This window comes from Salvelinus namaycush, chromosome 23 (genome assembly GCF_016432855.1).
Source record: "Salvelinus namaycush isolate Seneca chromosome 23, SaNama_1.0, whole genome shotgun sequence".
NCBI lineage: Eukaryota > Metazoa > Chordata > Actinopteri > Salmoniformes > Salmonidae > Salvelinus > Salvelinus namaycush.
Genome location: NC_052329.1, coordinates 29,451,771 through 29,475,547, shown reverse-complemented (window position 1 = coordinate 29,475,547; position 23,777 = coordinate 29,451,771). Strand labels below are relative to the sequence as shown.

The 23,777-nt window shown below is 39.8% G+C and overlaps 1 protein-coding gene and 1 long non-coding RNA gene across 2 annotated transcripts; one reads left to right on the top strand and one right to left on the bottom strand.

Annotated features, from left to right (window-relative positions):
• Positions 1-272: 272 nt before the first annotated feature.
• On the top strand, positions 273-17,007 carry LOC120018626 (uncharacterized protein C11orf53 homolog). The gene is made up of 5 exons (XM_038961830.1): positions 273-282; positions 3,537-3,650; positions 11,145-11,180; positions 15,517-15,812; positions 16,609-17,007. The coding sequence occupies exons 1-5, from the start codon at positions 273-275 to the stop codon at positions 17,005-17,007; spliced, it is 855 nt and encodes a 284-aa protein (XP_038817758.1).
• An 874-nt stretch (positions 17,008-17,881) lies between these two features.
• Positions 17,882-21,299, bottom strand: LOC120018284. The gene is made up of 2 exons (XR_005472201.1): positions 20,840-21,299; positions 17,882-19,702 (listed from the first exon to the last, which is right to left on the bottom strand). It is a non-coding gene; the product is annotated as an uncharacterized LOC120018284 (long non-coding RNA).
• Positions 21,300-23,777: the final 2,478 nt, after the last annotated feature.

Genomic DNA, 23,777 nt, shown 5'->3' with positions numbered 1-23,777 from the left:
AGTCTCTTAGATGCTTGTGCTCTCCTCTAATCTAGACTGTAGATGCAAATAGTCTAAAAACGTCCTACCAATCATTTGCATGGAAAAAGGTCATTTGAAAAGCTCCGTACACTCTCCATTAGTGGAGTGTGCGAAGGATTCCATAAAAGTTTCCAGAGGTGGAAAAGGCTTGTCTTTAGTATGATTTTGATCATAGGTACATCTACACTTTCACTGGAATAGAGGACTGGCTTCCTCAGTCTTTGTAGTAACAGACCTGAAACTGCTGCATCATGGAAACCGGTAAGGCAAAATGCAACCATAACACTGATTCATAATCATTTATGAGATACTTCCATAGTATATGGTTTTGACAAACTATCATCATCCATAAAAAGCGAATGCCATTGTCCTTAAGGGGGTGATAATGACATACTTAACTAGCATAACAATCTGATTTATGCCATTGTCATTTTTGGAAATTACTAGTATCCTTCAATATTAAAAAGTTTATGAATTCAATTACCCGTAAAGCTAACATTGTGCTTTAAGGTATTGGATTGGTGTATTGGATTGTATGTTTCATACTAAAACTGAAAGTATAGTACTGTAGAGTATTGCATTGGGAAATATGGTAACAGTTTGTCATTTTAACATACATATGATTGTTCATTAATTATATCTAAAGATGGCAATACTTGGCTGCGACTAGTGCAAAGCATAAAGGACATGATGATGCTGAATAGTATGCAGATATTGTTTTGGTCTTGGCTGTCCGGTATCCAACCCTCTTTTCAATTAATAAATAATTCATTTGGATATCAAATATAGCAACAGCTAGAAAACGATGTCATTATGATCCGATTCCAACATCAATTTCTGAATTTCAAAACTGTTTGACTGTATGATGATCAACATGGCTATAGTAAAATAGGAACTTATCTTACGACTCCATTCATAAAGCTTAGATCTTTTACATACTGTACTGTTTCTTTTTGCATGTGATTTCCTTTTGCATGTTAAAGTGCAAATATAGTCTATAGTATGCTCACTAGGAATATGTTCGGGGGGGGGGGGGTTGCCTACAGATCAGGCTGGAGACATATTTGCTGTTGAGATTTATGGCGTATATAAGAATAAATATTGATACTTTTGATACTTCTATCACTTGGCCTATTTCAACTACTAAAAATGTGTGTGGGGGGGGGGGGGGGGGGGGGCTATCCAGTGTATGGAAATGCCACCAGTTAGACAATAGTGCATGTTTGTACAAAATTACTTTTTTGAACAGGAAATTTGCAATGACCAAACCCAAAGACAATTTCCATTCCATTTACACATGTATCCCAAAAGGCAATTCAGCTATGTATAAAATTGTGAAAATTCAAATGAATACATGTTTGAAGGAATGAATGAGGACAGGCACTAAGCAGGAGCAGCAGATTATCTGTAAAATACATAACCAGCAATATATTCTACAGTACTTGAGTTATATTTGTATTTTACTTTGAGTAGGTACAATTTGAAAATACTTACTTCAAGCTAATTTCTAAAATACTCACAATATAAGTGAGCAAAAACAGAATACAATAAGCGCATAGTATGTTTAATGTAGGCCTCCTGAAAATAATAGTTTTCATATACAGTTGAAGTCGGAAGTTTACATACACTTAGGTTGGAGTCATTAAAACTTGTTTTTCAACAACTCCACAAATTTCTTGTCAACAAACTATAGTTTTAGCAAGTCGGTTAGGAGATCTACTTTGTGCATGACACAAGTCATTTTTCCAACAATTGTTTACAGACAGATTATTTCACTTATAATTCACTGTATCACAATTCCAGTGGGTCAGAAGTTTACATACACTAAGTTGACTGTGCCTTTAAACAGCTTGGAAAATTCCAGAAAATGATATCATGGCTTTAGAAGATCCTGATAGGCTAATTGACATCATTTGAGTCAATTGGAGGTGTACCTGTGGATGTATTATAAGGTCTACCTTCAAACTCAGTGCCTCTTTGCTTGACATCATGGGGAAATCAAAAGAAATCAGCCAAGACCTCGGGAAAAAAATTGTAGACCTCCACAAGTCTGGTTCATCCTTGGGAGCAATTTCCAAACGCCTGAAGGTACCACGTTCATCTGTACAAACAATAGTACACAAGTATAAACAACATGAGACCACGCAGCTGTCATACCGCTCAGGAAGGAGACACGCTCTGTCTCATAGAGATGAACGTACTTTGGTGCGAAAAGTGCAAATCAATCCCAGAACAACAGCAAAGGACCTTGTGAAGATGCTGGAGGAAACAGGTACAAAAGTATCTATATTCACAGTAAAACGAGTCCTATATCGACATAACCTGAAAGGCCACTCAGCAAGGAAGAAGCCACTGCTCCAAAACCGCCATATAAAAGCCAGACTACAGTTTGCAACTGCACAAGGGGACAAATATTGTACTTTTTGGAGAACTGTCCTCTGGTCTGATGAAACAAAAATAGAACTGTTTGGCCATAATGACCATCGTTATGTTTGGAGGAAAAAGGGGGAGGCTTGCAAGCCGAAGAACACCATCCCAACCGTGAAGCACGGGGGTGGCACCATCATGTCGTGGGGGTGCTTTGCTGCCGGAGGGACTGGTGCACTTCATAAAATAGATAGCGTCATGAGGATGGAAAATTATGTGGATATGTTGAAGCAACATCTCAAGACATCAGTCAGGAAGTTAAAGCTTGGTCGCAAATGGGTCTTCCAAATGGACAATGACCCCAAGGATACTTCCAAAGTTGTGGAAAAATGGCTTAAGGACAAGAAAGTCAAGGTATTGAAGTGGCCATCACAAAACCCTGACCTCAATCTTATTGAAAATTTGTGGGCAGAACTGAAAAAGCGTGTGTGAGCAAGGAGGCCTACAAACCTGACTCAGTTACACCAGCTCTGTCAGGAGGAATGGACCAAAATTCACCCAACTTATTGTGGGATGCTTGTGGAAGTCTACCCGAAATGTTTGACCCAAGTTAAACAATTTAAAGGCAATGCTACCAAATACTAATTGAGTTTATGTAAGCTTCTGACCAACTGGGAATGTGATGAAAGAAATAAAAACTGAAAGAAATAATTCTCTCTACTATTATTCTGACATCTCACATTCTTAAAATAAAGTGGTGATCCTAACTGACCTAAGACAGGGAATTGTTACGAGGATTAAATGTCAGGAATTGTGAAAAACTGAGTCTAAATGTATTTGGCTAAGGTGTATGTAAACTTCCGACTTCAACTGTACTTCAAGAGGTTCATAGAATTTGTTCTAGCAATGCACTTGAAGCATACAACATGTTAAACCTTTGTATCAAAATAACTACAATTTTAGGCTATCCTTGTGTTAGGAGTGTATGGAGATCTTTTTAATGATCTCATAATTTTCAATAACCACCGCAGAGTAATGAGTGTAGAATAATGTATTAACTTGTATTACTTCACACTCGAAATAATGAGTAAATAATATCTCTGTGTGTGTGTATGTGTGCAAAATATTTCTCTCTTTTTCTCCTCCAGAGTATTCTAAAAGGGCCTATCAAGGGGTTAGGGTCAAGCACACAGTGAAAGATTTACTGGCAGAGAAACGACAAAGACAAACAAATGGACCAAGATATAGTGTGAGTACTCAAAGTAAATCTTGTATGACTGCTTTTGCATTATTATTATTTTTTAAATGAATGATGTATTTATTTTCATGACCATAATGCCTACCTATAAGTCCCTCGGCAGTGTGCCTTTATTTCTCCACTTCTCAGCCATGAGTGAAAGATAAGCCTATGGGTAAATACCAGAACATAGGGTTTAAGAGAGAAAAAGAAAGGCAAGCAGACACATGAAAACCCCACCATGAGCAGGACAACAATAATACACAATGGCTAATGGTCATGACCTCTAGAAGTTGTGAGGAGGATAGCTAACACAAACCCTTTTTTGGTCTGCCAGGTTGGTCTATGCAAAGTCAGATTCTCGCACACCTGCCGACCGATAATGTTCTCCACGCAGGCCACAGACAAGCCAGTCATTGTTTCCTCAGGCATAGCGAAATCGGCCTATGAGACATCTGCCTGAGCAAACAGGAAAAGCTTTTCATCTCCCAAGCTACCTGTCAATGCCCTTTACAGGACTCCATTTGTTTTCTGTTAACATTGGCATGTCCACTCGCTAGACACTACCTACACTCTTCATGGAGAGATCCTGATGAGGCATAAACAAACTGTGAGGTAGATGCCATTAGTTTCAACATCGTAAACCATAAGACATGCTTTCACACTCTGTGACCAACCTCTCATGCCTGGACTGTATGGTACTTTTGAAATATCAATATCTATGCAGAAATAACAAACTGTTAAATTCATGTTGAATCTCCACAGACTACAATTTGTTTTGAATATCAAGAAACAACCTTTGTGGCAGAACAAAACTAAATGTGATGTTGAATCGGATGATTTACATTTTACATTTAAGTCATTTAGCAGACGCTCTTATCCAGAGCGACTTACAAGTACATACATTCATACTTTTTTGTACTGGCCCCCCGTGGGAATTGAACCCACAACCCTGGCGTTGCAAGTGCCATGCTCTACCAACTGAGCTACACGGGACTACATGTAGCTCAGTGTATGATTGTGTATGATTGGGTTATAAGTGATATTTCATTTGTGCCCAAAAAACACTTGAATGATAAATTCATAATAATGTTATGCAAAAATGTCAGAGATTTGCCAAATGAATTCTCTTAGAGGTCAATGGGTCCAAAGCAAACAGCAGCAAAGATCACAACACCAGGAAGTACTGCTCTTATTGCTTAATAATGAGTTGAGTCACTATTTTCCTAAACAAAACTAGGTTGATGTTGTCAACGCCACCACCGAAACCTCTGCTTGAAAGCGAAAATGTAATAGACTTGGGTTCTGTCATACTTAATTCACAGTATTAAGGGAATACTATTAACTCAGAGTTACAGATATCATCTTGTGGATGGATTGGTAAGAGACAAGTTTTACCAAGCCATCAACAGTTTTTGACTTAACGCTAAATTAGATTGGATTATATTATACTCAATATCCAATGATACTGTGTGTTTGTTTTATTCTAGTAGATTCTTTGTCTTCCTTTGTAAACATGAGAGGTGTGTACCCAGGATCATGGGGTGAACAATACAGACAACAAGGTAATGGGCCACACTATCTAAAGGTTGCCTAGACTTTCTCTGATGCTCTCTCTCTCTCATTCTAGTTTGCAGTCTTTTATCCTAGAGAGAAAGGCCATTGATAGACGTTGGCAAACTTTAGCCACAAAGTGATTCAATTCAAGTTGCAACATGGACCCATAGAAATCAAAGGGAAATATATTTGACAACAGTCATGCTGCCTCAATGACAGGACATAGACCGTCTTACATAATCTCAAGTAATAATAAACTTCAAGTTTTATAAAGAAGAATATTAAAGAGATATAACCATAGATACACTGCTCTATTCATTTGTGCATTATAAGACTTGTGACACAAGTAAGACCTCTGACTTTCAGCATCAAGGAATGCTGAGAGAGAAATGGCATTAGCCAGCTCTTCCTTACTCAATTACAGTAGCCTATACTATATGCAGAACTGACTGAGGTTTGGACATTATTAGGGCCAGCTGGCCATTCAGTGTATCTTCACTGTTGTGTTATTGTGGAGAAAAGAGTACTTTTCAAGGGTCTGTTTATGTTTTATTTGTGAACACTTGGGTATCCACAAATACTTCATATAATGAATCAGAGTAAATAGCCATGTAGAACTAAAATATGTGCACACTGGTATGCTCCCAGATGCTCGGTCTTATATGGACAACATTTTGACTGGTAACTGGTTTTCCTTTAGGACAGCCTTTTCACCAAATACGCCTGCATATAAAAACTTAAAGAATGCCAACATTATTTTCAGCATCCTTGTAGAGACCATCAACTTTTCTTTAGCAGCTGTCATACAACACATTGTAGCCCAACATTCTTCACAGATCAGCTCTTTATGAAGACCTGTGGCTGGTGATGGTGACCAACCAAGATGTTGGTTGGTAGTTGCAGTACCGTTTCAAGGCACACCCCAATTGTATTGTGTTGGTAGTGCATCAGCAGTTTTCCTCTTATGTGGTGTCCTGCAGCAAAATCTCACTTAGAGCCCCCAAAATGCTAGAAACAGGCCTGGGTAGTTGTTAGCCTCCCAATGCAGGTTTATTGTGTCTCTCCATCAGGTGCTTTGCTGTGAACTGGGAGACCATGACACTTTAACAACATGATTTCCATACGCAGCCTTCAGAGAAGCACTGAGGCATAGACCTGGTCCACATAGGGAAGTCTTGGTATGGGCAAATTGAATTCAAATCCAACCCTCAAAATTTGCTTGCCTTCCAGCCAACACAGCTTATATGCAAACAAAAGAGAGATTGTCCTCCTTTTTAACCCTCGCTGTGTGTGTGTGTGTGTCTCTCTCTTTTTATCCCTGTAAGTGTACAGTATATCTCCCTTTCTAACCCACATACAAACATTTTGACTATACTTTCTAAAAAGCTTGCTATACATGTAATGCAAAAAGTGTCTTCAATAACCGTAGACAGAATGGAGACTTGTCCTTTCTATATTTTACTTCAGACTCCACGGCACCCAGGGGGATACTAAACCCATTAAGAAGTGTATTAAACCCCATAATTAATCATTTAACTGACTTCTGCATTATATGCTCTTCGTAATGCTATCATAAACGTGACACAATGCCTGCTATAAAAGTGAATGGTGGTTAATGTTTTTCAGTCTGTAATGATCATGACTTGATCTGGGGGGTTTTTCTCCACAGAATGTCACTGTATATTTTGTTACTGTCCATGTTATGTGTTCACATCAAACATGAAAAAAGGCCAGCACTCACTTGGGTCACACTTTTTTTGGATAGTCCATCTGTAGCTGCTCTACACATTGTAACACTATCAACACACTATATACTGATAAACAACTGTGTGCTAAGGTTGCAGTTAGGTTTAGGTGTAAGGTTTAGAATAAGGCTAAGGGTTAAGGTTAGGGTTAGGATAAGGGTAAGGTTTAGTAGATAGTTTTTTGAAATATTACTGATAGTCTGTACACTCTTAGAAAAAAGGGTTCCCGAAAGGGTTATTTGCGGAGGGATAGGGTACTACCAAGAACAATTTTCATCTGAAGAATCCTTTTTGGAAGACAAGGGGTTCTTTATAAGGCAAAGGGTTGTACCTAGAACCTTTTTCATGCTAAGAACCGTTTAAAAAAATGTTATTTGATGATTCTTTAGAAGGAAAGAAGGATTTTTTTCTACATAGAACCAATATGAATCATTTTTTTTCTATCATATTTTTTTTTCATTCTTCAAAATAGTGACTGAGCGTTAATCTTTACCTTAATGTTTAAACTTGAACATCAGGAGTTTGAGTAATCTGATAAGCGTAAAAAGATATATGTGAGAATGTTTTAAACTGTACCTACATGGCAATATTTGTAAATGTATCTGGTATTCCCTTGATCATTTTACATATACACTAATGACACAGTTGATTCTCTACCATCTCTACCATGGTTTTCTGTTATTTTATTGAACACTGAGTAGGAGAATAGAAGGGAGTCTGAGCAAACCAGCAGTGTATTGTATGGTACACAGCAAATTGTTCACCTGGCCAGTGTTACCTCGTGTTGATTTTTCAGTGTAACATTTCTAGTGTTGATTCAGGATTTGAATTAACTCTATAAAGTGGTGTAACTGTGATTGTGTCATTTTTACTCCACGCCCATCATTATAATATTTCCCAGCATTTTTTATTTATTTCATTTTTATTTTACCTTTATTTAACTAAGCAAGTCAGTTAAGAACAAATTATTATTTACAATGACGGCCCATCCCATCCAAACCCTCACCCGGACGACGCTGGGCCGATTGTGCGCCGCCCTATGGGACTCCCAATCTCAGCCGGTTGTGCTCTATTGCAGGTTGATTTTCAGAATTGTTTGTTTCAATATCAGTGTTTTTGCATTGATTGGTTGATTAATCTTATGCTACACAAAAATAAATAACATAAACTTTTCTAAACTAATCCATTTTGTTAGTAATTGGACTTATTACACCCATTACTGAGATGGTTGTTTCAGTTAAGATGATTTAGGTAGTCTTCCTTATCAACCTTCTCTACCCTGGCCGTCATTCTGAATGCTGATTGCGGGTGAATAAAAGTCCCATTTGTTGGATATCCTCACTCTGGCTGGATTCCAAGTTAAATTCCTCATCACTTTACAAGCCAGCATAATGTGACTTGCAGGCCTGATGTGGTCTGTAAACCAGGAGTTTCCAACTACTGTGTTAGGGTATAACTAGGCCCTGAGAGAAAGGCCTTATGATGTATCTAATGTATTGTCATTAAAACATTTGCAAATAATACTTGTAGAACCATTCATGCAGGGTTCTAGGAAGGAACCTTTCAAATAAATAAAGGTTTTTGGTAGAACTGTTCATAGAGGGTTCTAGAATGAATAATTGAAAGAACCCTTCATATAGGATTCTACAGTAGTTGGAACCTTTAGAAGATAAAAAGGTTATTGGCAGAACCCTTTATGGAGGGTTCTAGGAAGAACCCTTCATGGAGGGTTCTATGTATACTGAACAAAGATATAAACGCAACATGCAACAATTTTAAAGATTTTACTCAAGGCCTAATTTGTAAATCGGAAGGTGCCGGGGGAAAATGTGAGTGCGAAAGGGTGGTGACCTAGGGGTACCGGAACGCATGAGAAAAAAATCCCCTATAATAGGGAAGAGCGAGGTATGTTGTCACACTTTTCACACTGTCTAACATTTACTGGGCACAATACATCAGAATGGTATAAATATCATACCAAATGAAAGAAGGAAGTCTTGGGCACATGTTTTGTATTCATTACATCTTCATATCTTATTTCAGTACGGAGTTGTAAACTGTAAAATAGACAGTGTGCACTTGTGACAATTTGCCCCATCAGCGGGTAAATTGTAACACTACAGCAGGTAAATTGTCACATTGGATTATCAACAAATAAGAACACAACTCATTAATTGTGAATATTGATTTTTTTTTAAACCAATTCAACTTCATTAAAGAACTCACAACAAAAACAATCATGCCTAGAGAAACTGACAAATCATGCCTTTCAATCAAAACAATAATGCTGGCAGAGCACACATTCATTAAGTGGCACGTACACTTTACTTTGAACGTTGAAATCGAACGTTCTCTGGCGTGCACATAGATCCACGGTAATTGTTGGAATCGGAATGGAATGTAATGCTGCAGATAACTTGCTTAAATGTTTAAAGTCTTAACAAAACAGACGTGGTGTTTAAACACACTAACGCACAGTTTTGTATCAGCCTATACGACGTACATCCGTATCTGACTAATCAGACTCATCTTCAGTCACAGTTCTGGCACACATAAATTGCCTGGCCTGAGGTGCTGTCACGACTTCCACCGAAGGTGGTTCCTCTCCTTGTTCGGGCGGTGCTCGGCGGTCGGCCTACTAGCCATCACCGATCCATTTTTCTTTTTCCGTTTGTTTTGTCTTTGGTTCATTCACACCTGGTTTTCATTTGCTTTAATTTCTGTGTGTATATTTACCCCTGTTTCCCGCTTAGGTTTGTGCGGGATTATTTTCATGTTGCTCGTTGAGGTTTTCCTCAGTTTATTCACGTGTGTACAGTGTTGTAGGAAAAGTAAGGAGCGTCGTTTTTCTCCTTCCGTGAGTGACTGTGTGTTCCTATGTCTTGGGCGTTTATTGGTATTGTACCTGACCCATTTTGGACTTGCCTATTAAAGACGCTACTTTGACATCTCTGCTCTCCTGCGCTTGACTACCTTAACAACCTCAAGTACAAAGTCGCAACAGGTGCAAGCATCATGGTCCCATTTGTTGCATCTCACACACTTCACCCAAGTCTCCCTTGGAAGGCTGTTTTAAAATGGCTCCACACAGACGAGGCAGAAGCACAAATTAAGCACTGATTTGACTGAGTTACAGTTCATATAAGGAAATCAGTAAATTGAAATAAATAAATTAGGCCCTAATCTATGGATTTCACATGACTGGGAATACAGATATCAATCTGTTGGTCACAGATACCCTTAAGAAAAAAGTAGGGGCATGGATAAAAAAAATCACTATCTGGTGTGACCACCATTTGCCTCATGCAGCGTGATACATCTCCTTTGCATAGAGTTGATCAGGCTGTTGACTGTGGCCTGTGGAATGTCGTCCCACTCCTCTTCAATGGCTGTGTGAAGTTGCTGGATATTGGCGGGAACACGCTTTCGTACATGTCTATCCAGAGCATCCCAAACATGCTCAATGGGTGACATGTCTTGTGAGTATGCAGGACATGGAAGAACTGGGACATTTTCAGCTTCCAGGAATTGTGTACAGATCCTTGCGACCTGGGGCTGTGCATTATCATTCTGAAACATGAGGTGATGGTGGCGGATGAATGGCACGACAATGATCTCATCATGGTATCTCTGTGTATTCTAATTGCCATCGATACAATTCAATTGTATTCACTGTCCATAGCTTATGCCTGCCAATACCATAACCCCATGGGGCACTCTGTTCACAACGTTGACATCAGCAAACAGCTCGCCCACAAGATGCCATACATGTGGTCTGCGGTTGTGAGGACGGTTGGACATACTTCCAAATTCTCTAAAATGACGTTGGAGGCGGCTTATGGTAGAGAAATTAACATAATATTTTCTGGCAACAGCTCTGGTGGACATTCCTGTAGTCAGCATACCCATACATAGGGTTCCCCTACGTCTACGATGACAAACCAAAGAACCGTATATATGGATCTACTTAGCACATTTTTTCCTAAGTGTAGGTAGTCTGTAGTGCATCTACAGATGAACTATCCAAATAAAGTGTTACCCTCACTTGGATGTGAGTAACATTTCTTGAAGCTTTGTTTGAATTTTCTTTATATATCGGCTTGTGCCTTCCTCAGCGCGTGTGTGGTGGCATGTTATGTGTTACCAGAATCAGACCTGTTTTTATAATGCCATGGATCCAGGCTTTAATGTGTGTCTGTTCTTTCATTTGTAGGGAGGAACATCCAGTCAATCGTCATTTGTCCAAATGCCAGGTGAGAAAAATCTCTGGGTAAATTATGTAATTATTGATGAGTCCCACTGACCTATCAACTCTGCTAATAGTGTTTGAGGTAAGGGAAGTACAGTATTATAGACAAAAACTTTCAAATGTCACATTCACTAGCAAAGTTCTGAAAAAGTGGAATAAAACTCAAGGCACAAAATGTTCAAGTAACCACCAGAGCTTTGAATGTGTACTCCACACTTATACTGTATGCTTTGTTCTGATAGCTACTGCCCACTAGAAATGTTTTCCTGCAGGTATAAGGCTTTATTACTTATTAGTTCTAAGCATTTATGACCCTTCATAAGATTTATAATATGTTATGTCTCTCTATGTAGGACATGTTTTACTGACTCAAAATTGTTGTTATTTAGTCAGGATTTTATGAGATTATAAAATCACAATATAAGGGCGTCATATACACTGCTCCAAAAAATAAAGGGAACACTTAAACAACACAATGTAACTCCAAGTCAATCACACTTCTGTGAAATCAAACTGTCCACTTAGGAAGCAACACTGATTGACAATAAATTTCACATGCTGTTGTGCAAATGGAATAGACAAAAGGTGGAAATTATAGGCAATTAGCAAGACACCCCCAAAAAAGGAGTGATTCTGCAGGTGGTGACCACAGACCACTTCTCAGTTCCTATGCCTCCTGGCTGATGTTTTGGTCACTTTTGAATGCTGGCGGTGCTCTCACTCTAGTGGTAGCATGAGACGGAGTCTACAACCCACACAAGTGGCTCAGGTAGTGCAGTTCATCCAGGATGGCACATCAATGCGAGCTGTGGCAAAAAGGTTTGCTGTGTCTGTCAGCGTAGTGTCCAGAGCATGGAGGCGCTACCAGGAGACAGGCCAGTACATCAGGAGACGTGGAGGAGGCCGTAGGAGGGCAACAACCCAGCAGCAGGACCGCTACCTCCGCCTTTGTGCAAGGAGGTGCACTGCCAGAGCCCTGCAAAATGACCTCCAGCAGGCCGCAAATGTGCAATGATTAAAAACACCATAATGCATTGTACCTGGGCGGCGGGTCGCCTAGATGGGGCGGAGGGTCGCCTAGATGGGACGGAGGGTCGCCTAGATGGGGCGGAGGGTCGCCTAGACGGGACCTGCTAGATGGGACAGCAGGTCGCCTAGCGGTTAGAGCGTTGGGACAATAACTGAAAGGTTGCTTGTTCTAATCCCCGACCTTGCAAGGTGAAAACATCTGATGTTCTGCCCTTGAGCAAGGCAGTTAACCCCCACAACTCTTCCCTCGGGGCTGAACATTTTAATTAAGGCAGCCCCTAGCACCTCTCTGATACTGAGGGGTTGGGCTAAATGCAGAAGACACATTTCCATTGAATGCATTCAGTTGAGCAACTGAGTAGGTATCCCTTTACCTGCAGGCTGTAAGTAAAGTGTACAATCCATTCATATACACTAACGGTCAAAAGTTTTAGAACACCTACTCATTCAAGGGTTTTTCTTTATTTTCACTATAATAGTGAAGAAATCAAAACTATGAAATAACACATATGGAATCATGTAGTAACCAAAAAAGTGTTAAACAAATCAAAATATATTTTATATTTGAGATTCTTCAAATAGCCACCCTTTGCATTGATGACAGCTTTGCACACTCTTGGCATTCTCTCAACCAGTCACCTGAATGCATTTCAATTAACAGGTGTGCCATGTTAATTTGTGGAATTTATTTCCTTCTTAATGCGTTTGAGTCAATCAGTTGTCTTGTGACAAGGTAGGGGGGTATACAGAAGATAGCCCTATTTGGTAAAAGAACAAGTCCATATTATGGCAAGGACAGCTCCAATAAGCAAAGAGAAACAACAGTCCATCATTACTTTAAGAGATGAAGGTCAGTCAATACGGAACATTTTAAGAACTTTTAAAATTTCTTCAAGTGCAGTCGCAAAAACCATCAAGTGCGATGAAACTGGCTCTCATGAGGACCACCACAGGAATGGAAGACCCAGAGTTACCTCTGCTGCAGAGGATAAGTTCATTAGAGTTACCAACCTCAGAAATTGCAGCCCAAATAAATGCTTCACAGAGTTCAAGTAACAGACACATCTCAACATCAACTGTTCAGTGGAGAATTTGTGAATCAGGCCTTCATGGTTGAATTGCTGCAAAGAAACCATTACCAAAGGACACCAATAATAAGAAGAGACTTGCTTGGGCCAAGAAACACAAGCAATGGGCATTAGACCAGTGGAAATTTGTCCTTGGTCTGGAGTCCAAATTTGAGATTTTTGGTTCCAGCTGCCGTGTCTTTGTGAGTGTGGGTGAACGGATGATCTTCGCATGTGTATTTCCCACCGTAAAGCATGGAGAAGGGGGTGTTATGGTGTGGGGGTGCTTTGCTGGTGACACTGTCTGTGATTTATTTAGAATTCAAGGCACACTTAACCAGCATGGCTACTGCAGCATTCTGCAGCGATACGCCATCCTATCTGGTTTGCGCTTAGTGGGACTATCATCTGTTTTTCAACAGGACAATGACCCAACACACCTCCAGGCTGTGTAAGGGTTATTTGACCAAGAAGTAGAGTGATGGAGTGCTGCATCAGATGACCTGGCCTCCACAATCCCCCGACCTCAACCAAATTGAGATGGTTTGGTATGAGTCGAACCACAGAATGAAGGAAAAGCAGCCAACAGGTGCTCAGCATATGTGGAAACTCCTTCAAGACTATTGGAAAAGCATTCCAGTTGAATCTGGTTGAGAGAATGCCAAGAGTGTGCAAAGCTGTCATCAAGGGAAAGGGTGGCTATTTGAAGAATGTGTGTTACAGTGGGGCAAGAAAGTATTTAGTCAGCCACCAATTGTGCAAGTTATCCCACTTAAAAAGATGAGAGAGGAATTTTCATCATAGGTACACTTCAACTATGACAGACAAAATGAGAAAAAAAATCCAGAAAATCACATTGTAGGATTTTTAATGAATTTATTTGCAAATTATGGTGGAAAATAAGTATTTGGTCACCTACAAACAAGCAAGATTTCTGGCTCTCACAGACCTGCAACTTCTTCTTTAAGAGGCTCCTCTGTCCTCCACTCGTTACCTGTATTAATGGCACCTGTTTGAACTTGTTATCAGTGTAAAAGACACCTGTACACAACCTCAAACAGTCACACTCCAAACTCCACTATGGCCAAGACCAAAGAGCTGTCAAAGGACACCAGAAACAAAATTGTAGACCTGCACCAGGCTGGGAAGACTGAATCTGCAATAGGTAAGCAGCTTGGTTTGAAGAAATCAACTGTGGGAGCAATTATTAGGAAATGGAAGACATACAAGACCACTGATAATCTCCCTCGATCTGGGGCTCCACGCAAGATCTCACCCCGTGGGGTCAAAATGATCACAAGAACGGTGAGCAAAAATCCCAGAACCACACGGGGGGACCTAGTGAATGACCTGCAGAGAGCTGGGACCAAAGTAACAAAGCCTACCATCAGCAAGGGCATTGAATATGAAACGTGGCTGGGTCTTTCAGCATGACAACGATCCCAAACACACCGCCCGGGCAACGAAGGAGTGGCTTCGTAAGAAGCATTTCAAGGTCCTGGAGTGGCCTAGCCAGTCTCCAGATCTCAACCCCATAGAAAATCTTTGGAGGGAGTTGAAAGTCCGTGTTGCCCAGCAACAGCCCCAAAACATCACTGCTCTAGAGGAGATCTGCATGGAGGAATGGGCCAAAATACCAGCAACAGTGTGTGAAAACCTTGTGAAGACTTACAGAAAACGTTTGACCTCTGTCATTGCCAACAAAGGGTATATAACAAAGTATTGAGATAAACTTTTGTTATTGACCAAATACTTATTTTCCACCATAATTTGCAAATAAATTCATTAAAAATCCTACAATGTGATTTTCTGGATTTATTTTTCTAATTTTGTCTGTCATAGTTGAAGTGTACCTATGATGACAATTACAGGCCTCTCTCATCTTTTTAAGTGGGAGAACTTGCACAATTGGTGGCTGACTAAATACTTTTTTGCCCCACTGTATATGTGTTATTTCATAGTTTTGATGTCTTCACTATTATTCTACAATGTAAAAAATAGTAAAAATAAAGAAAAACCCTTGAATGAGTAGGTGTTCTAAAACATGTCACCGGTAGTGTATATATATTTTTCCATTTAGCGGACACTTTTATCCAAAGCAACTTACAGTAGTGTGTGCATGCATTTTGGCTGGCACCAGCCAAAATCGCACCCCACGATCCTGACGTTGCTCCATGCTCTACCAACCGAGCCACACAGAACCACTTGTTACTATTGTTTTCTACCTGGTTCCCTTTACAACAGGGTCTCACATGATCCCTGGCTACTACAGCATGAGGCGACCCTTCATCTCTGACTCGGACTTCTCCCCCAAGCAGTTTTCAGCCGATGTCTACTCCTCATCCCTTGGGGGCAAGCCTCTGGGTTGTGATTCATCGGCCATGTCGGGATACTCCTCCTTCAAAGACAGCTACTACCAGGAAACGTTCGGAGACTACCGCAGTTCAGCCTTCACCACCGGAGGGAGCTCCATCTTCCCCAGCTCCGCCCTGTCCAGTCTGCTACCATCTTTCTCTGGAGAGTCCCCCCACTTCCTCCTGGTAAGGCACTCTGTCAGTGGTTAGTACTGGTAATAGAATGGGACTGTTGAGATATGGCTTCACATTATGGGCCAGTTTCTTAAATATGGTTTCAATTCTAGTCCTGGACTAAGAAGTGAGTTCAAGGCTAAATGCAGGAAACGGTCCCTATGTGTATTTGTGTTTTATGTGATGTGAGATGGTGCAAAGCATGTAAATAGCGCTGAAGGCTGGAGCAGGTAGGGTACATCCAAATGAGCACATATTTCACACAAGCATGAAGGAAAAAATCAATCAAATTCCACAAGTAAAAGTGTTTTCCTGTTACTGATTGCGGTTCGAACCCAGATCTGTGAGCTACACAAGGCTTTGTTAGCCCACTGAGATAAAGCCTAGACATTAGCTCAGGGAGCCAACACGTCTTCAGCAAGGTTCATTTTATTTGATATTTAACCTTTATTTAACTAGGCCAGTCAGTTAAGAACAAATTCTTCTTTACAATGACAGCCTACACCGGCCAAACCCGGACGACGCTGGGCCAATTGTGCGCCGCCTATGGGACTCCCAATCATGGCTGGTTGTGATACAGCCTGGATTCAAACCAGGGTGTCTGTAGTAATGCCTCTAGCACTGAGATGCAGTGCCTTAGACCGCTGCGCCACTCGGGAGCCAATCATCACATGAGCGTGGTTCCAACCCAACTCCTTTACACATACATTTTAGGGCATTCCGCAATCTGCAAAACCAACAAAAAATACAAATTTTTCCATCCTCTCTAACACATCTCTATCATTTCCTCTGTCTGTTTCTCCTGCAGAGAGATTCATGGGAGCAGTCAGTGGCAGACCCAGTGACCCAGGGAGAGGGCTTGTGTGCAGACGGCCTGACCTCTGTTCCAGTCTCCCTGCCCAGCCCCGACCCTCCTGGGAGCCCCTCACAGTACCGCTGCTCCACCCGTAGCTCCTCCATGGCATCGGCACAGCCCTATGCCCTTCACCCTCTGGAAGAAGTACACTATCACACCTCTTACCCTGCTGCCTCCACTTTCACATGTCCTTCCTATATGACTGTCTCCAACGACCTAGCCTCCAAGATGGCCCCTCTAGCTAATGAGGACTCTGACAGTACCCTCACCACACATAGTGACACGCACTCGTGGGTGAAAGAAGATGTCGGAAGCTCTTGGTCACCATATGAGATTCGGAGGACTTATTAAGTCAATTTGGAAACAACCTGTCCTTCACAGAAAACCAAAACTATGCTGATGCAAGCGATTCAGCTCCTTTTGATCCAAATATTTGACTTTTTGTAGACTTTGCTTATCACTTTATAGAAGTACAAAGTGAAACTTTTACTTATTTGACCCTCCTAAGTCCCCTGGTGACATACAGTAAGAGCTGGGCGCACACTGGTTGCATCAACGTTGTTTACACGGCATTTCAATGAAATGACCTTGAGCCAACATGGAATAGACATTGAATTGACATTTATGATTCAGTGGTTAGACCTAGAATGACTTTGCCTGTGTTCAAATGTTTGAAGTAGATGTGTTTCTATACCGTCATTATATTACAAAAACATCATTTTTATTTATATACTGCCATGGCGACAATTACGATGAACATGTGACAACGATCTTTATTTTTTCTAAAGGTTGTTTTACTTTAACGTTCTTCTTTACTTAATATCATCTTGTTGTCTGCTTTAATAACCAAGTCAGAGTTTGTCAAACTGTATCTGCTTCATGTTAGCCTTTACTCGATGACGCTTTGGTAATGAATATGTACGTTTTTTTAATCTTTCGCATCTTTTAGGATTTTGTTGCAAAACATTCTTTAGTAGTAATAGGCAGAGGTGACAACTCAATGAAAAGTCTTGAATATAATGAAAGACAATCAGAGATGACCATCTACAGAATACTTCAAGAAGTGAATGGGAATCTACACCTGAATATTTTACTTTCAAAGACAATGCAGTGATCTGAATTGGTCAATGGGTGCAAGTGATTTACCATACTCCCAGTTTCCCTGATGAATCAATGCTTCCTGTGTTTGGCGTTTCATTTCAAGAAATAAAAAACATAGATAATGTATAGGGCAGTAGAATTCTTTATTATAAATCCATTATAATAAAAGAATAAATGCATGAAAATTAAACATATTTTTTGCTAAAATGACACATGAAAAAAACATTACTTTTCCGTTGAGTTATATTTTGTTCTGTCACCACTACATCGAATTAAGACTGAGGGAGAACCTACTAACGTATATCCCACACTAGATGGCGCGGTTGTTTCATGTTACATCTTCTCTTACGATATCAGCGTAATTCATGGGGGGGGAATTGCAACTGCAGCAATAAATCAATAAAAAAAGCCAAACGTTAGATATTCTATGAGAGCACTAGCATAATATTCTTGGTAGTTAGGATAACTTTATGGAAGGTGAGAAGTTTGTCAATAGAAGTACCCAGTGGAGATGATGGGATTAAGGCCTACATAATAGGGATCATTGTATAGGCCCCTACCAGTACAAATCAGGAAAGGCCATAGATTGTATTGGGCAGATAGTGTGTGCATTTCCTCAATATATGAGTGAGGATAATGATAGATCGATACCCCAAAACTGAAATCTAAGCTATTTTAATTAAAACTAGGTATAAGTTCGAGTTCATTGTTTGATATGTTTGTAAATTGTTATTCAGATGTAATGTAGGCTCACAATGGCAATGGAAGAACATTTATAGGAAATGGTTTTCTCTAAAGCAATGTGCTGTTTTCTCATATATGTATTAAGTTGTAAACTCTTATAAATTTAAACAGGTATGGACAGTAACCCTATTCAAATAAGTCTATCAATTGAAATTACTTTGCCCACATCTAAGTAGGCCTAGGCTACACAAGTAGACTAATCGGGGAGTCTTGTCATTGAATTGAAAATATATCAGACGTTTGTAAACCGAATTTTTGCATTGTAATTCATTTGTAAATAGTTTTCTCGATTCGTATATAGTAGCCTAGCCCTGGGATGTCAAATCAGGTTTGACATGTGAATGGCTGAAACGTTCAGTCTAGTTACATTAATTATATAATATAAAGACTAAATAATGCTAAAACAACTATAATACAATTGGTAAGACGTGGGTGATGTGAGTTCCAGTGATGGGGAGCATGCAATTGCTGAGGGAGCAATGGAGTCAGTGATGGCAGAAATGGGTGCTACCATATGCCACGCCCACAACCTAGACATTTCATAGTTTATTGTTTAAAATAAGACTAAAAATGTATAGTCATAACGTGTTGATGTGCTCATCCATCCTGAAATAGATATGATCTGCGATGTTTAATTGTTGGTCATGTTTACATAGAACATCTAACCGTTACTTTCCTGTAGTGCCTCATTATGAAGAGGGACTGATGGGCAGATTGGCAAAAGATGGATAAAATGTTTAAAATGTCAATTTCTTTTTGGTTTGGGTATAAAATATTATTAAATTCTATTAAATGAAATGTTATTTTAAGTGCATATGTATTGATTTATACTGAAAAATCTGTATTTTTGAGTAGCCTTTGAATATTCAAATTGAAAGTAACGCGCAATCAAATCATTGTCAAATCATTGAGTTCTAGGGGTTTTAAAAAGTAGGCATGGAAAGAAAATTTCACAAACTAATATATCCCTAGCTATATTAGGATATTATTGTATGCTCTGAGACAGTTTTAAGACTTGTGTGTTGAGAATTTGTGTGACTTTTATGAATATTTCGTTATAGCCCATATAACTGAGCCAGAAAAGGACATTGTGGAATCTCATAACTGCTCTTCTTCCAGGACTCCTTCTTAATTTGTACAACATGTCTGGTAAGTTTGTTATTATTTTTTCATCGGATCATGGTTCTTTTTTACGTTCCTCCTGAAAGAAAGAAAGAAATAGAAATGTTAGAACAAAACGATTGGAAATAATTGACATTGCACAACATGCTGTTTCACATCTATGGGAACTGCGAGGTTCTGATGAAAACCTTAGAGATAAAGTATGTAACTCGTGTTTTAACTAAAGAGTAATGTAAACTAATCTTCAACAATGGCCTCATGTGGATTAATGCCTATTACCTGCATGATGTATGCTATTTTCTATTGCAATAGTTTGCAATTTAATTGAACAACGTTTTTAAAATACTATTTTGCTTATTTCTTAAACATCACTACTTTTGGCCACTTCGTCCACGTTAGGGCGTAAGGATAACTTAACTCAAACGCGATTTTATTTGCATTATTCTTGTCGATTCAACTGTAATTGTAGTCATTCTAATCACACTTTAATATGTAAATTAACAAATGGTAATTTTAAGCAGTAATCAGTGGGATGTGTCTTTTGGGAAGCTTTACTATTTGGCACATTTAAGACAAATCATGATCTGACATTTCAGTATATGAATATTTAAAAGGTTGGGTTTGACAGCCAAGCACACCTCTTTAGATTCTGCCGGCAGCTGCTATTATCGAATCACCTTTACCGCCAACTTTCCACTCCTGAGACAGTCTCTGACTGCCTTAATGAGTTCTACCATTGTGTGGCGTCGTTTCTGTAATGACTTTAGTCATTGGAGTAGAACGTTATACCCCCTTATAGTTAGAAGTGAAGCCATGACATACAATCGAAGGCGTACATATATGAGTACCGTTCATTTTAGCATAAAAATCAAAAAGCTAGGCTACTGCACTAAAACATTGAACAGGTGTTTAGAGTGGGTATAGGCAACGGCTCTAACCTATCTGCCTAGTTCAATAACCCGATAATTTACAGTAGGCTATGTTTTGATAGCGTAAAGTAGTATTCAATTTCATTTCAAATACAGTCCTGCTTCAATGGATGAATTTGACAGAAAACGAAATGGTTTTACTGCGTAATTGTTCGATAGGCTAACCGGAATGATCATCAAAACCAACACAACACTTATTTTATTGTCGGGTAGGCTAAAGCTCATACTGTTACCCCATGGTCTACCAATGATATGTTGGCTAAGTGCGGAGCGTAAATGTAACTTACTTTTATAATCGGACGAATTTCTCAAGCGAAGTCTTCCATTTTCACCTTATTTTCACCGGATTTGTGGAGTCCTTTGGGTCTTTGTTATTGACTCTCACTAGGCTGTTGTTTGCCCGCTTTACCTGTAGCCTAACTTTACTTCCCTACTTTCACGGAATATAACGCTATCAGCCCCCTTTCATGGATCGCTTAACCTGTCTTTTAGGCTTATGTATAGAATAAAAAGAAACATATTACCTAAATAAAATCGAAAAGTTACATTTACAATATCATTTTTGCACAGCTTTCCTTTGTGCTTGAAATGAGTGTGAAGGCAAGCCCACTGTAGGGACTGTGAAATTCGAAACCCTGTCTGTCGTGCGAGGTTCTGGCAGAGGCAGGCTACAGAGGATATAGACAGACCTATGTAGGACAATATTGGGACACTTCTGGCTTTCGCATGGGCAACTTTGATACAATAAATTCGGCAACATTTGAGCGATGCATAAGGACAGCCGTTTGTTCATACTATATTGCATAATTCGTTTGAAATTCACAAATAAGTCTAGATGTAAAACATTGCGTTAAACACCCTGATCAAAACAATCTTATAGTAATATTGAAATGTGTTTTTAATAATATTCCAATGTTTTCCAAGTAGGCCTAATTAAATTGTTGCGTGAAAGTATGCAGCAGGCAGTGAAAGTGCTCGAAAGTGGCAGGGTTAGGCCCATTCAAGTTTGTTTACAGTAAACATCGACACCATGTTTTTCTCCTTTGACAGATAAGCCAAAGGTGTACCAGGGCGTGCGGGTGAAGACAACGGTTAAACAGTTGCTGCAACAGAAAAGAGCTCTCCAGACATCAACTAAAACGGTTAGAATGGTAATTACCCCCCCCCCCCCCCCCCCCCCCCTCCACACACAATGCCCCCCCCCCCCCCCCCCCCCCCCCCCCCCTCCACACACACACAGTCTCAGTATAATTGGAGGTGCTGCTCTCTCCATGAAATCCCCATTCCAATAACTTCCTCAATTGCCGCAACAGCCACCAACCTTACCCCAGACACGAAGTTGCATGTCTCATTAATGATTGACCACCAGGTTTACTCTCTAGTAGCCTATCAATGATCGCTCAGCAGTAACAGTGGGACATTTTTTCATGTAGGGACTGTTTCAGCTTTATGTGATATTTTACAGCAAATTCAGATTCATAAATCAGAAAAGATGTTCTTATGTCCATATGGCAATTGGCAATATTATAATCAGAACAATAATGCTGAACATATGGCAAAGATGACGCTGATTATTGGAGCCACTCCCTTAATTGATCACACATACTGTAGGCTAGTAGTTATTGGATCTATTTCTCTCTCTCTGTCTCTGTCTCTCTCGCTCTCCTCTCTCTCGCTCTCTCTCTTTCTGTCTCACTATCTTGCTCTCTCTCGCTCACTCTCTTCCTCTAAATGTTCAATTTAAGGGCTTTATTGGCATGGGAAACATATGTTTACATTGCCAAAGCAAGTGAAATAGATCTCTCTCACACACACACACACACACACACACACACACACACACACACACACACACACACACACACACACACACACACACACACACACACACACACACACACACACACACACACACACACAACCCTCCGAAATGAAGAAGAAGAAGAAAAATAAACAAATGTCATTATTGTACTATACAGTGGGTGGTAGCCTACTTGTTATTTGAAGGTAACAAGTAGCTTTCAAGGGGATGAAAAATAACCAGCCCAAAAATCAAACTGCTGCAAATGAATGGGGACTTATGTTCTCTCTCTCTCTCTCTCTCTCTCTCCTCTCTCTCCTCTCTCTCCTCTCTCTCCTCTCTCCTCTCTCTCCTCTCTCCTCTCTCTCTCTCTCTCTCTCTCTCTCTCTCTCTCTCTCTCTCTCTCTCTCTCTCTCTCTCTCTCTCTCATTTATTTTCCTAAATGAATAGAAATCCCAGAGCTTGGTGAGTCAGGATGTGTGCGTCTCCTCCTCCTTGTCAGGTAAGTTCAAATATGTCCAAATAAATCAAAATTTCGATACAGCGTTCCATTGTCTGACATTATCTCAATCACAAAATCGTTGTACGACAAAAGCATCACCATGGAAGGTCCAGAATCAATGTTCTATAGTAAAAAATATTAAAATAAAAAAATAAAAAATAAATATTATCTTGACTGTATCCAAACCTGCTAACGAAAATAAATGTAGCCTACAGTAAAGAACAGTAAATGTAATTTTAAATGTCCAGTGGGGGCGTTGCAGTAAACCATAATCATATAAACAAGCTTTAATCCAAAAGAAGGAAGGCAATGCATTATGCATCATACATGCAAAATAGCTGTAAAATCCATCACATAAGCCTATTATAAAATATATTCGGAGAGTCTGAATTGTACGTCAGGTAAAATATCTAGATTAACACTTACATGGAGAATCAACGACCACAGCAGAATAGTTGGAACATATATCTTTGTATACAATTGACACTGACCCACATTCCTAAAGTGCAGTGTACTGGGACCTTTTTATAAACTTGCATTCAAATGTGTTTTTTAGCTGTTGGCTGGTGGTGCTGTGACATCACTTCTGGAGTCTTCACTTATTTACATGTCTCCCTGCATGTATTTATGTATGCACCCTCTTACTGATCCTTCTCGTTCATTCCTATAGACCATTACTTTGATTATTTCCCTGAAGAGATGAACTCCAACTGCATCTTTCAGCCGCGGCCCATTCCAGAGAGCAACGTCCAGATGGACAGCTTCGATAATCAACAATTGATAAGCATGATGATCCCCAACGAGACCCACAGCAGCGGTATTCTGCATCCCGCTACCTCAACAAAACTTTGGCGCCAGGATAATCACTCCCCGAATATGGGCTATTACGGCCATGGCATGGTATGCTTTATTCAAATTCTGT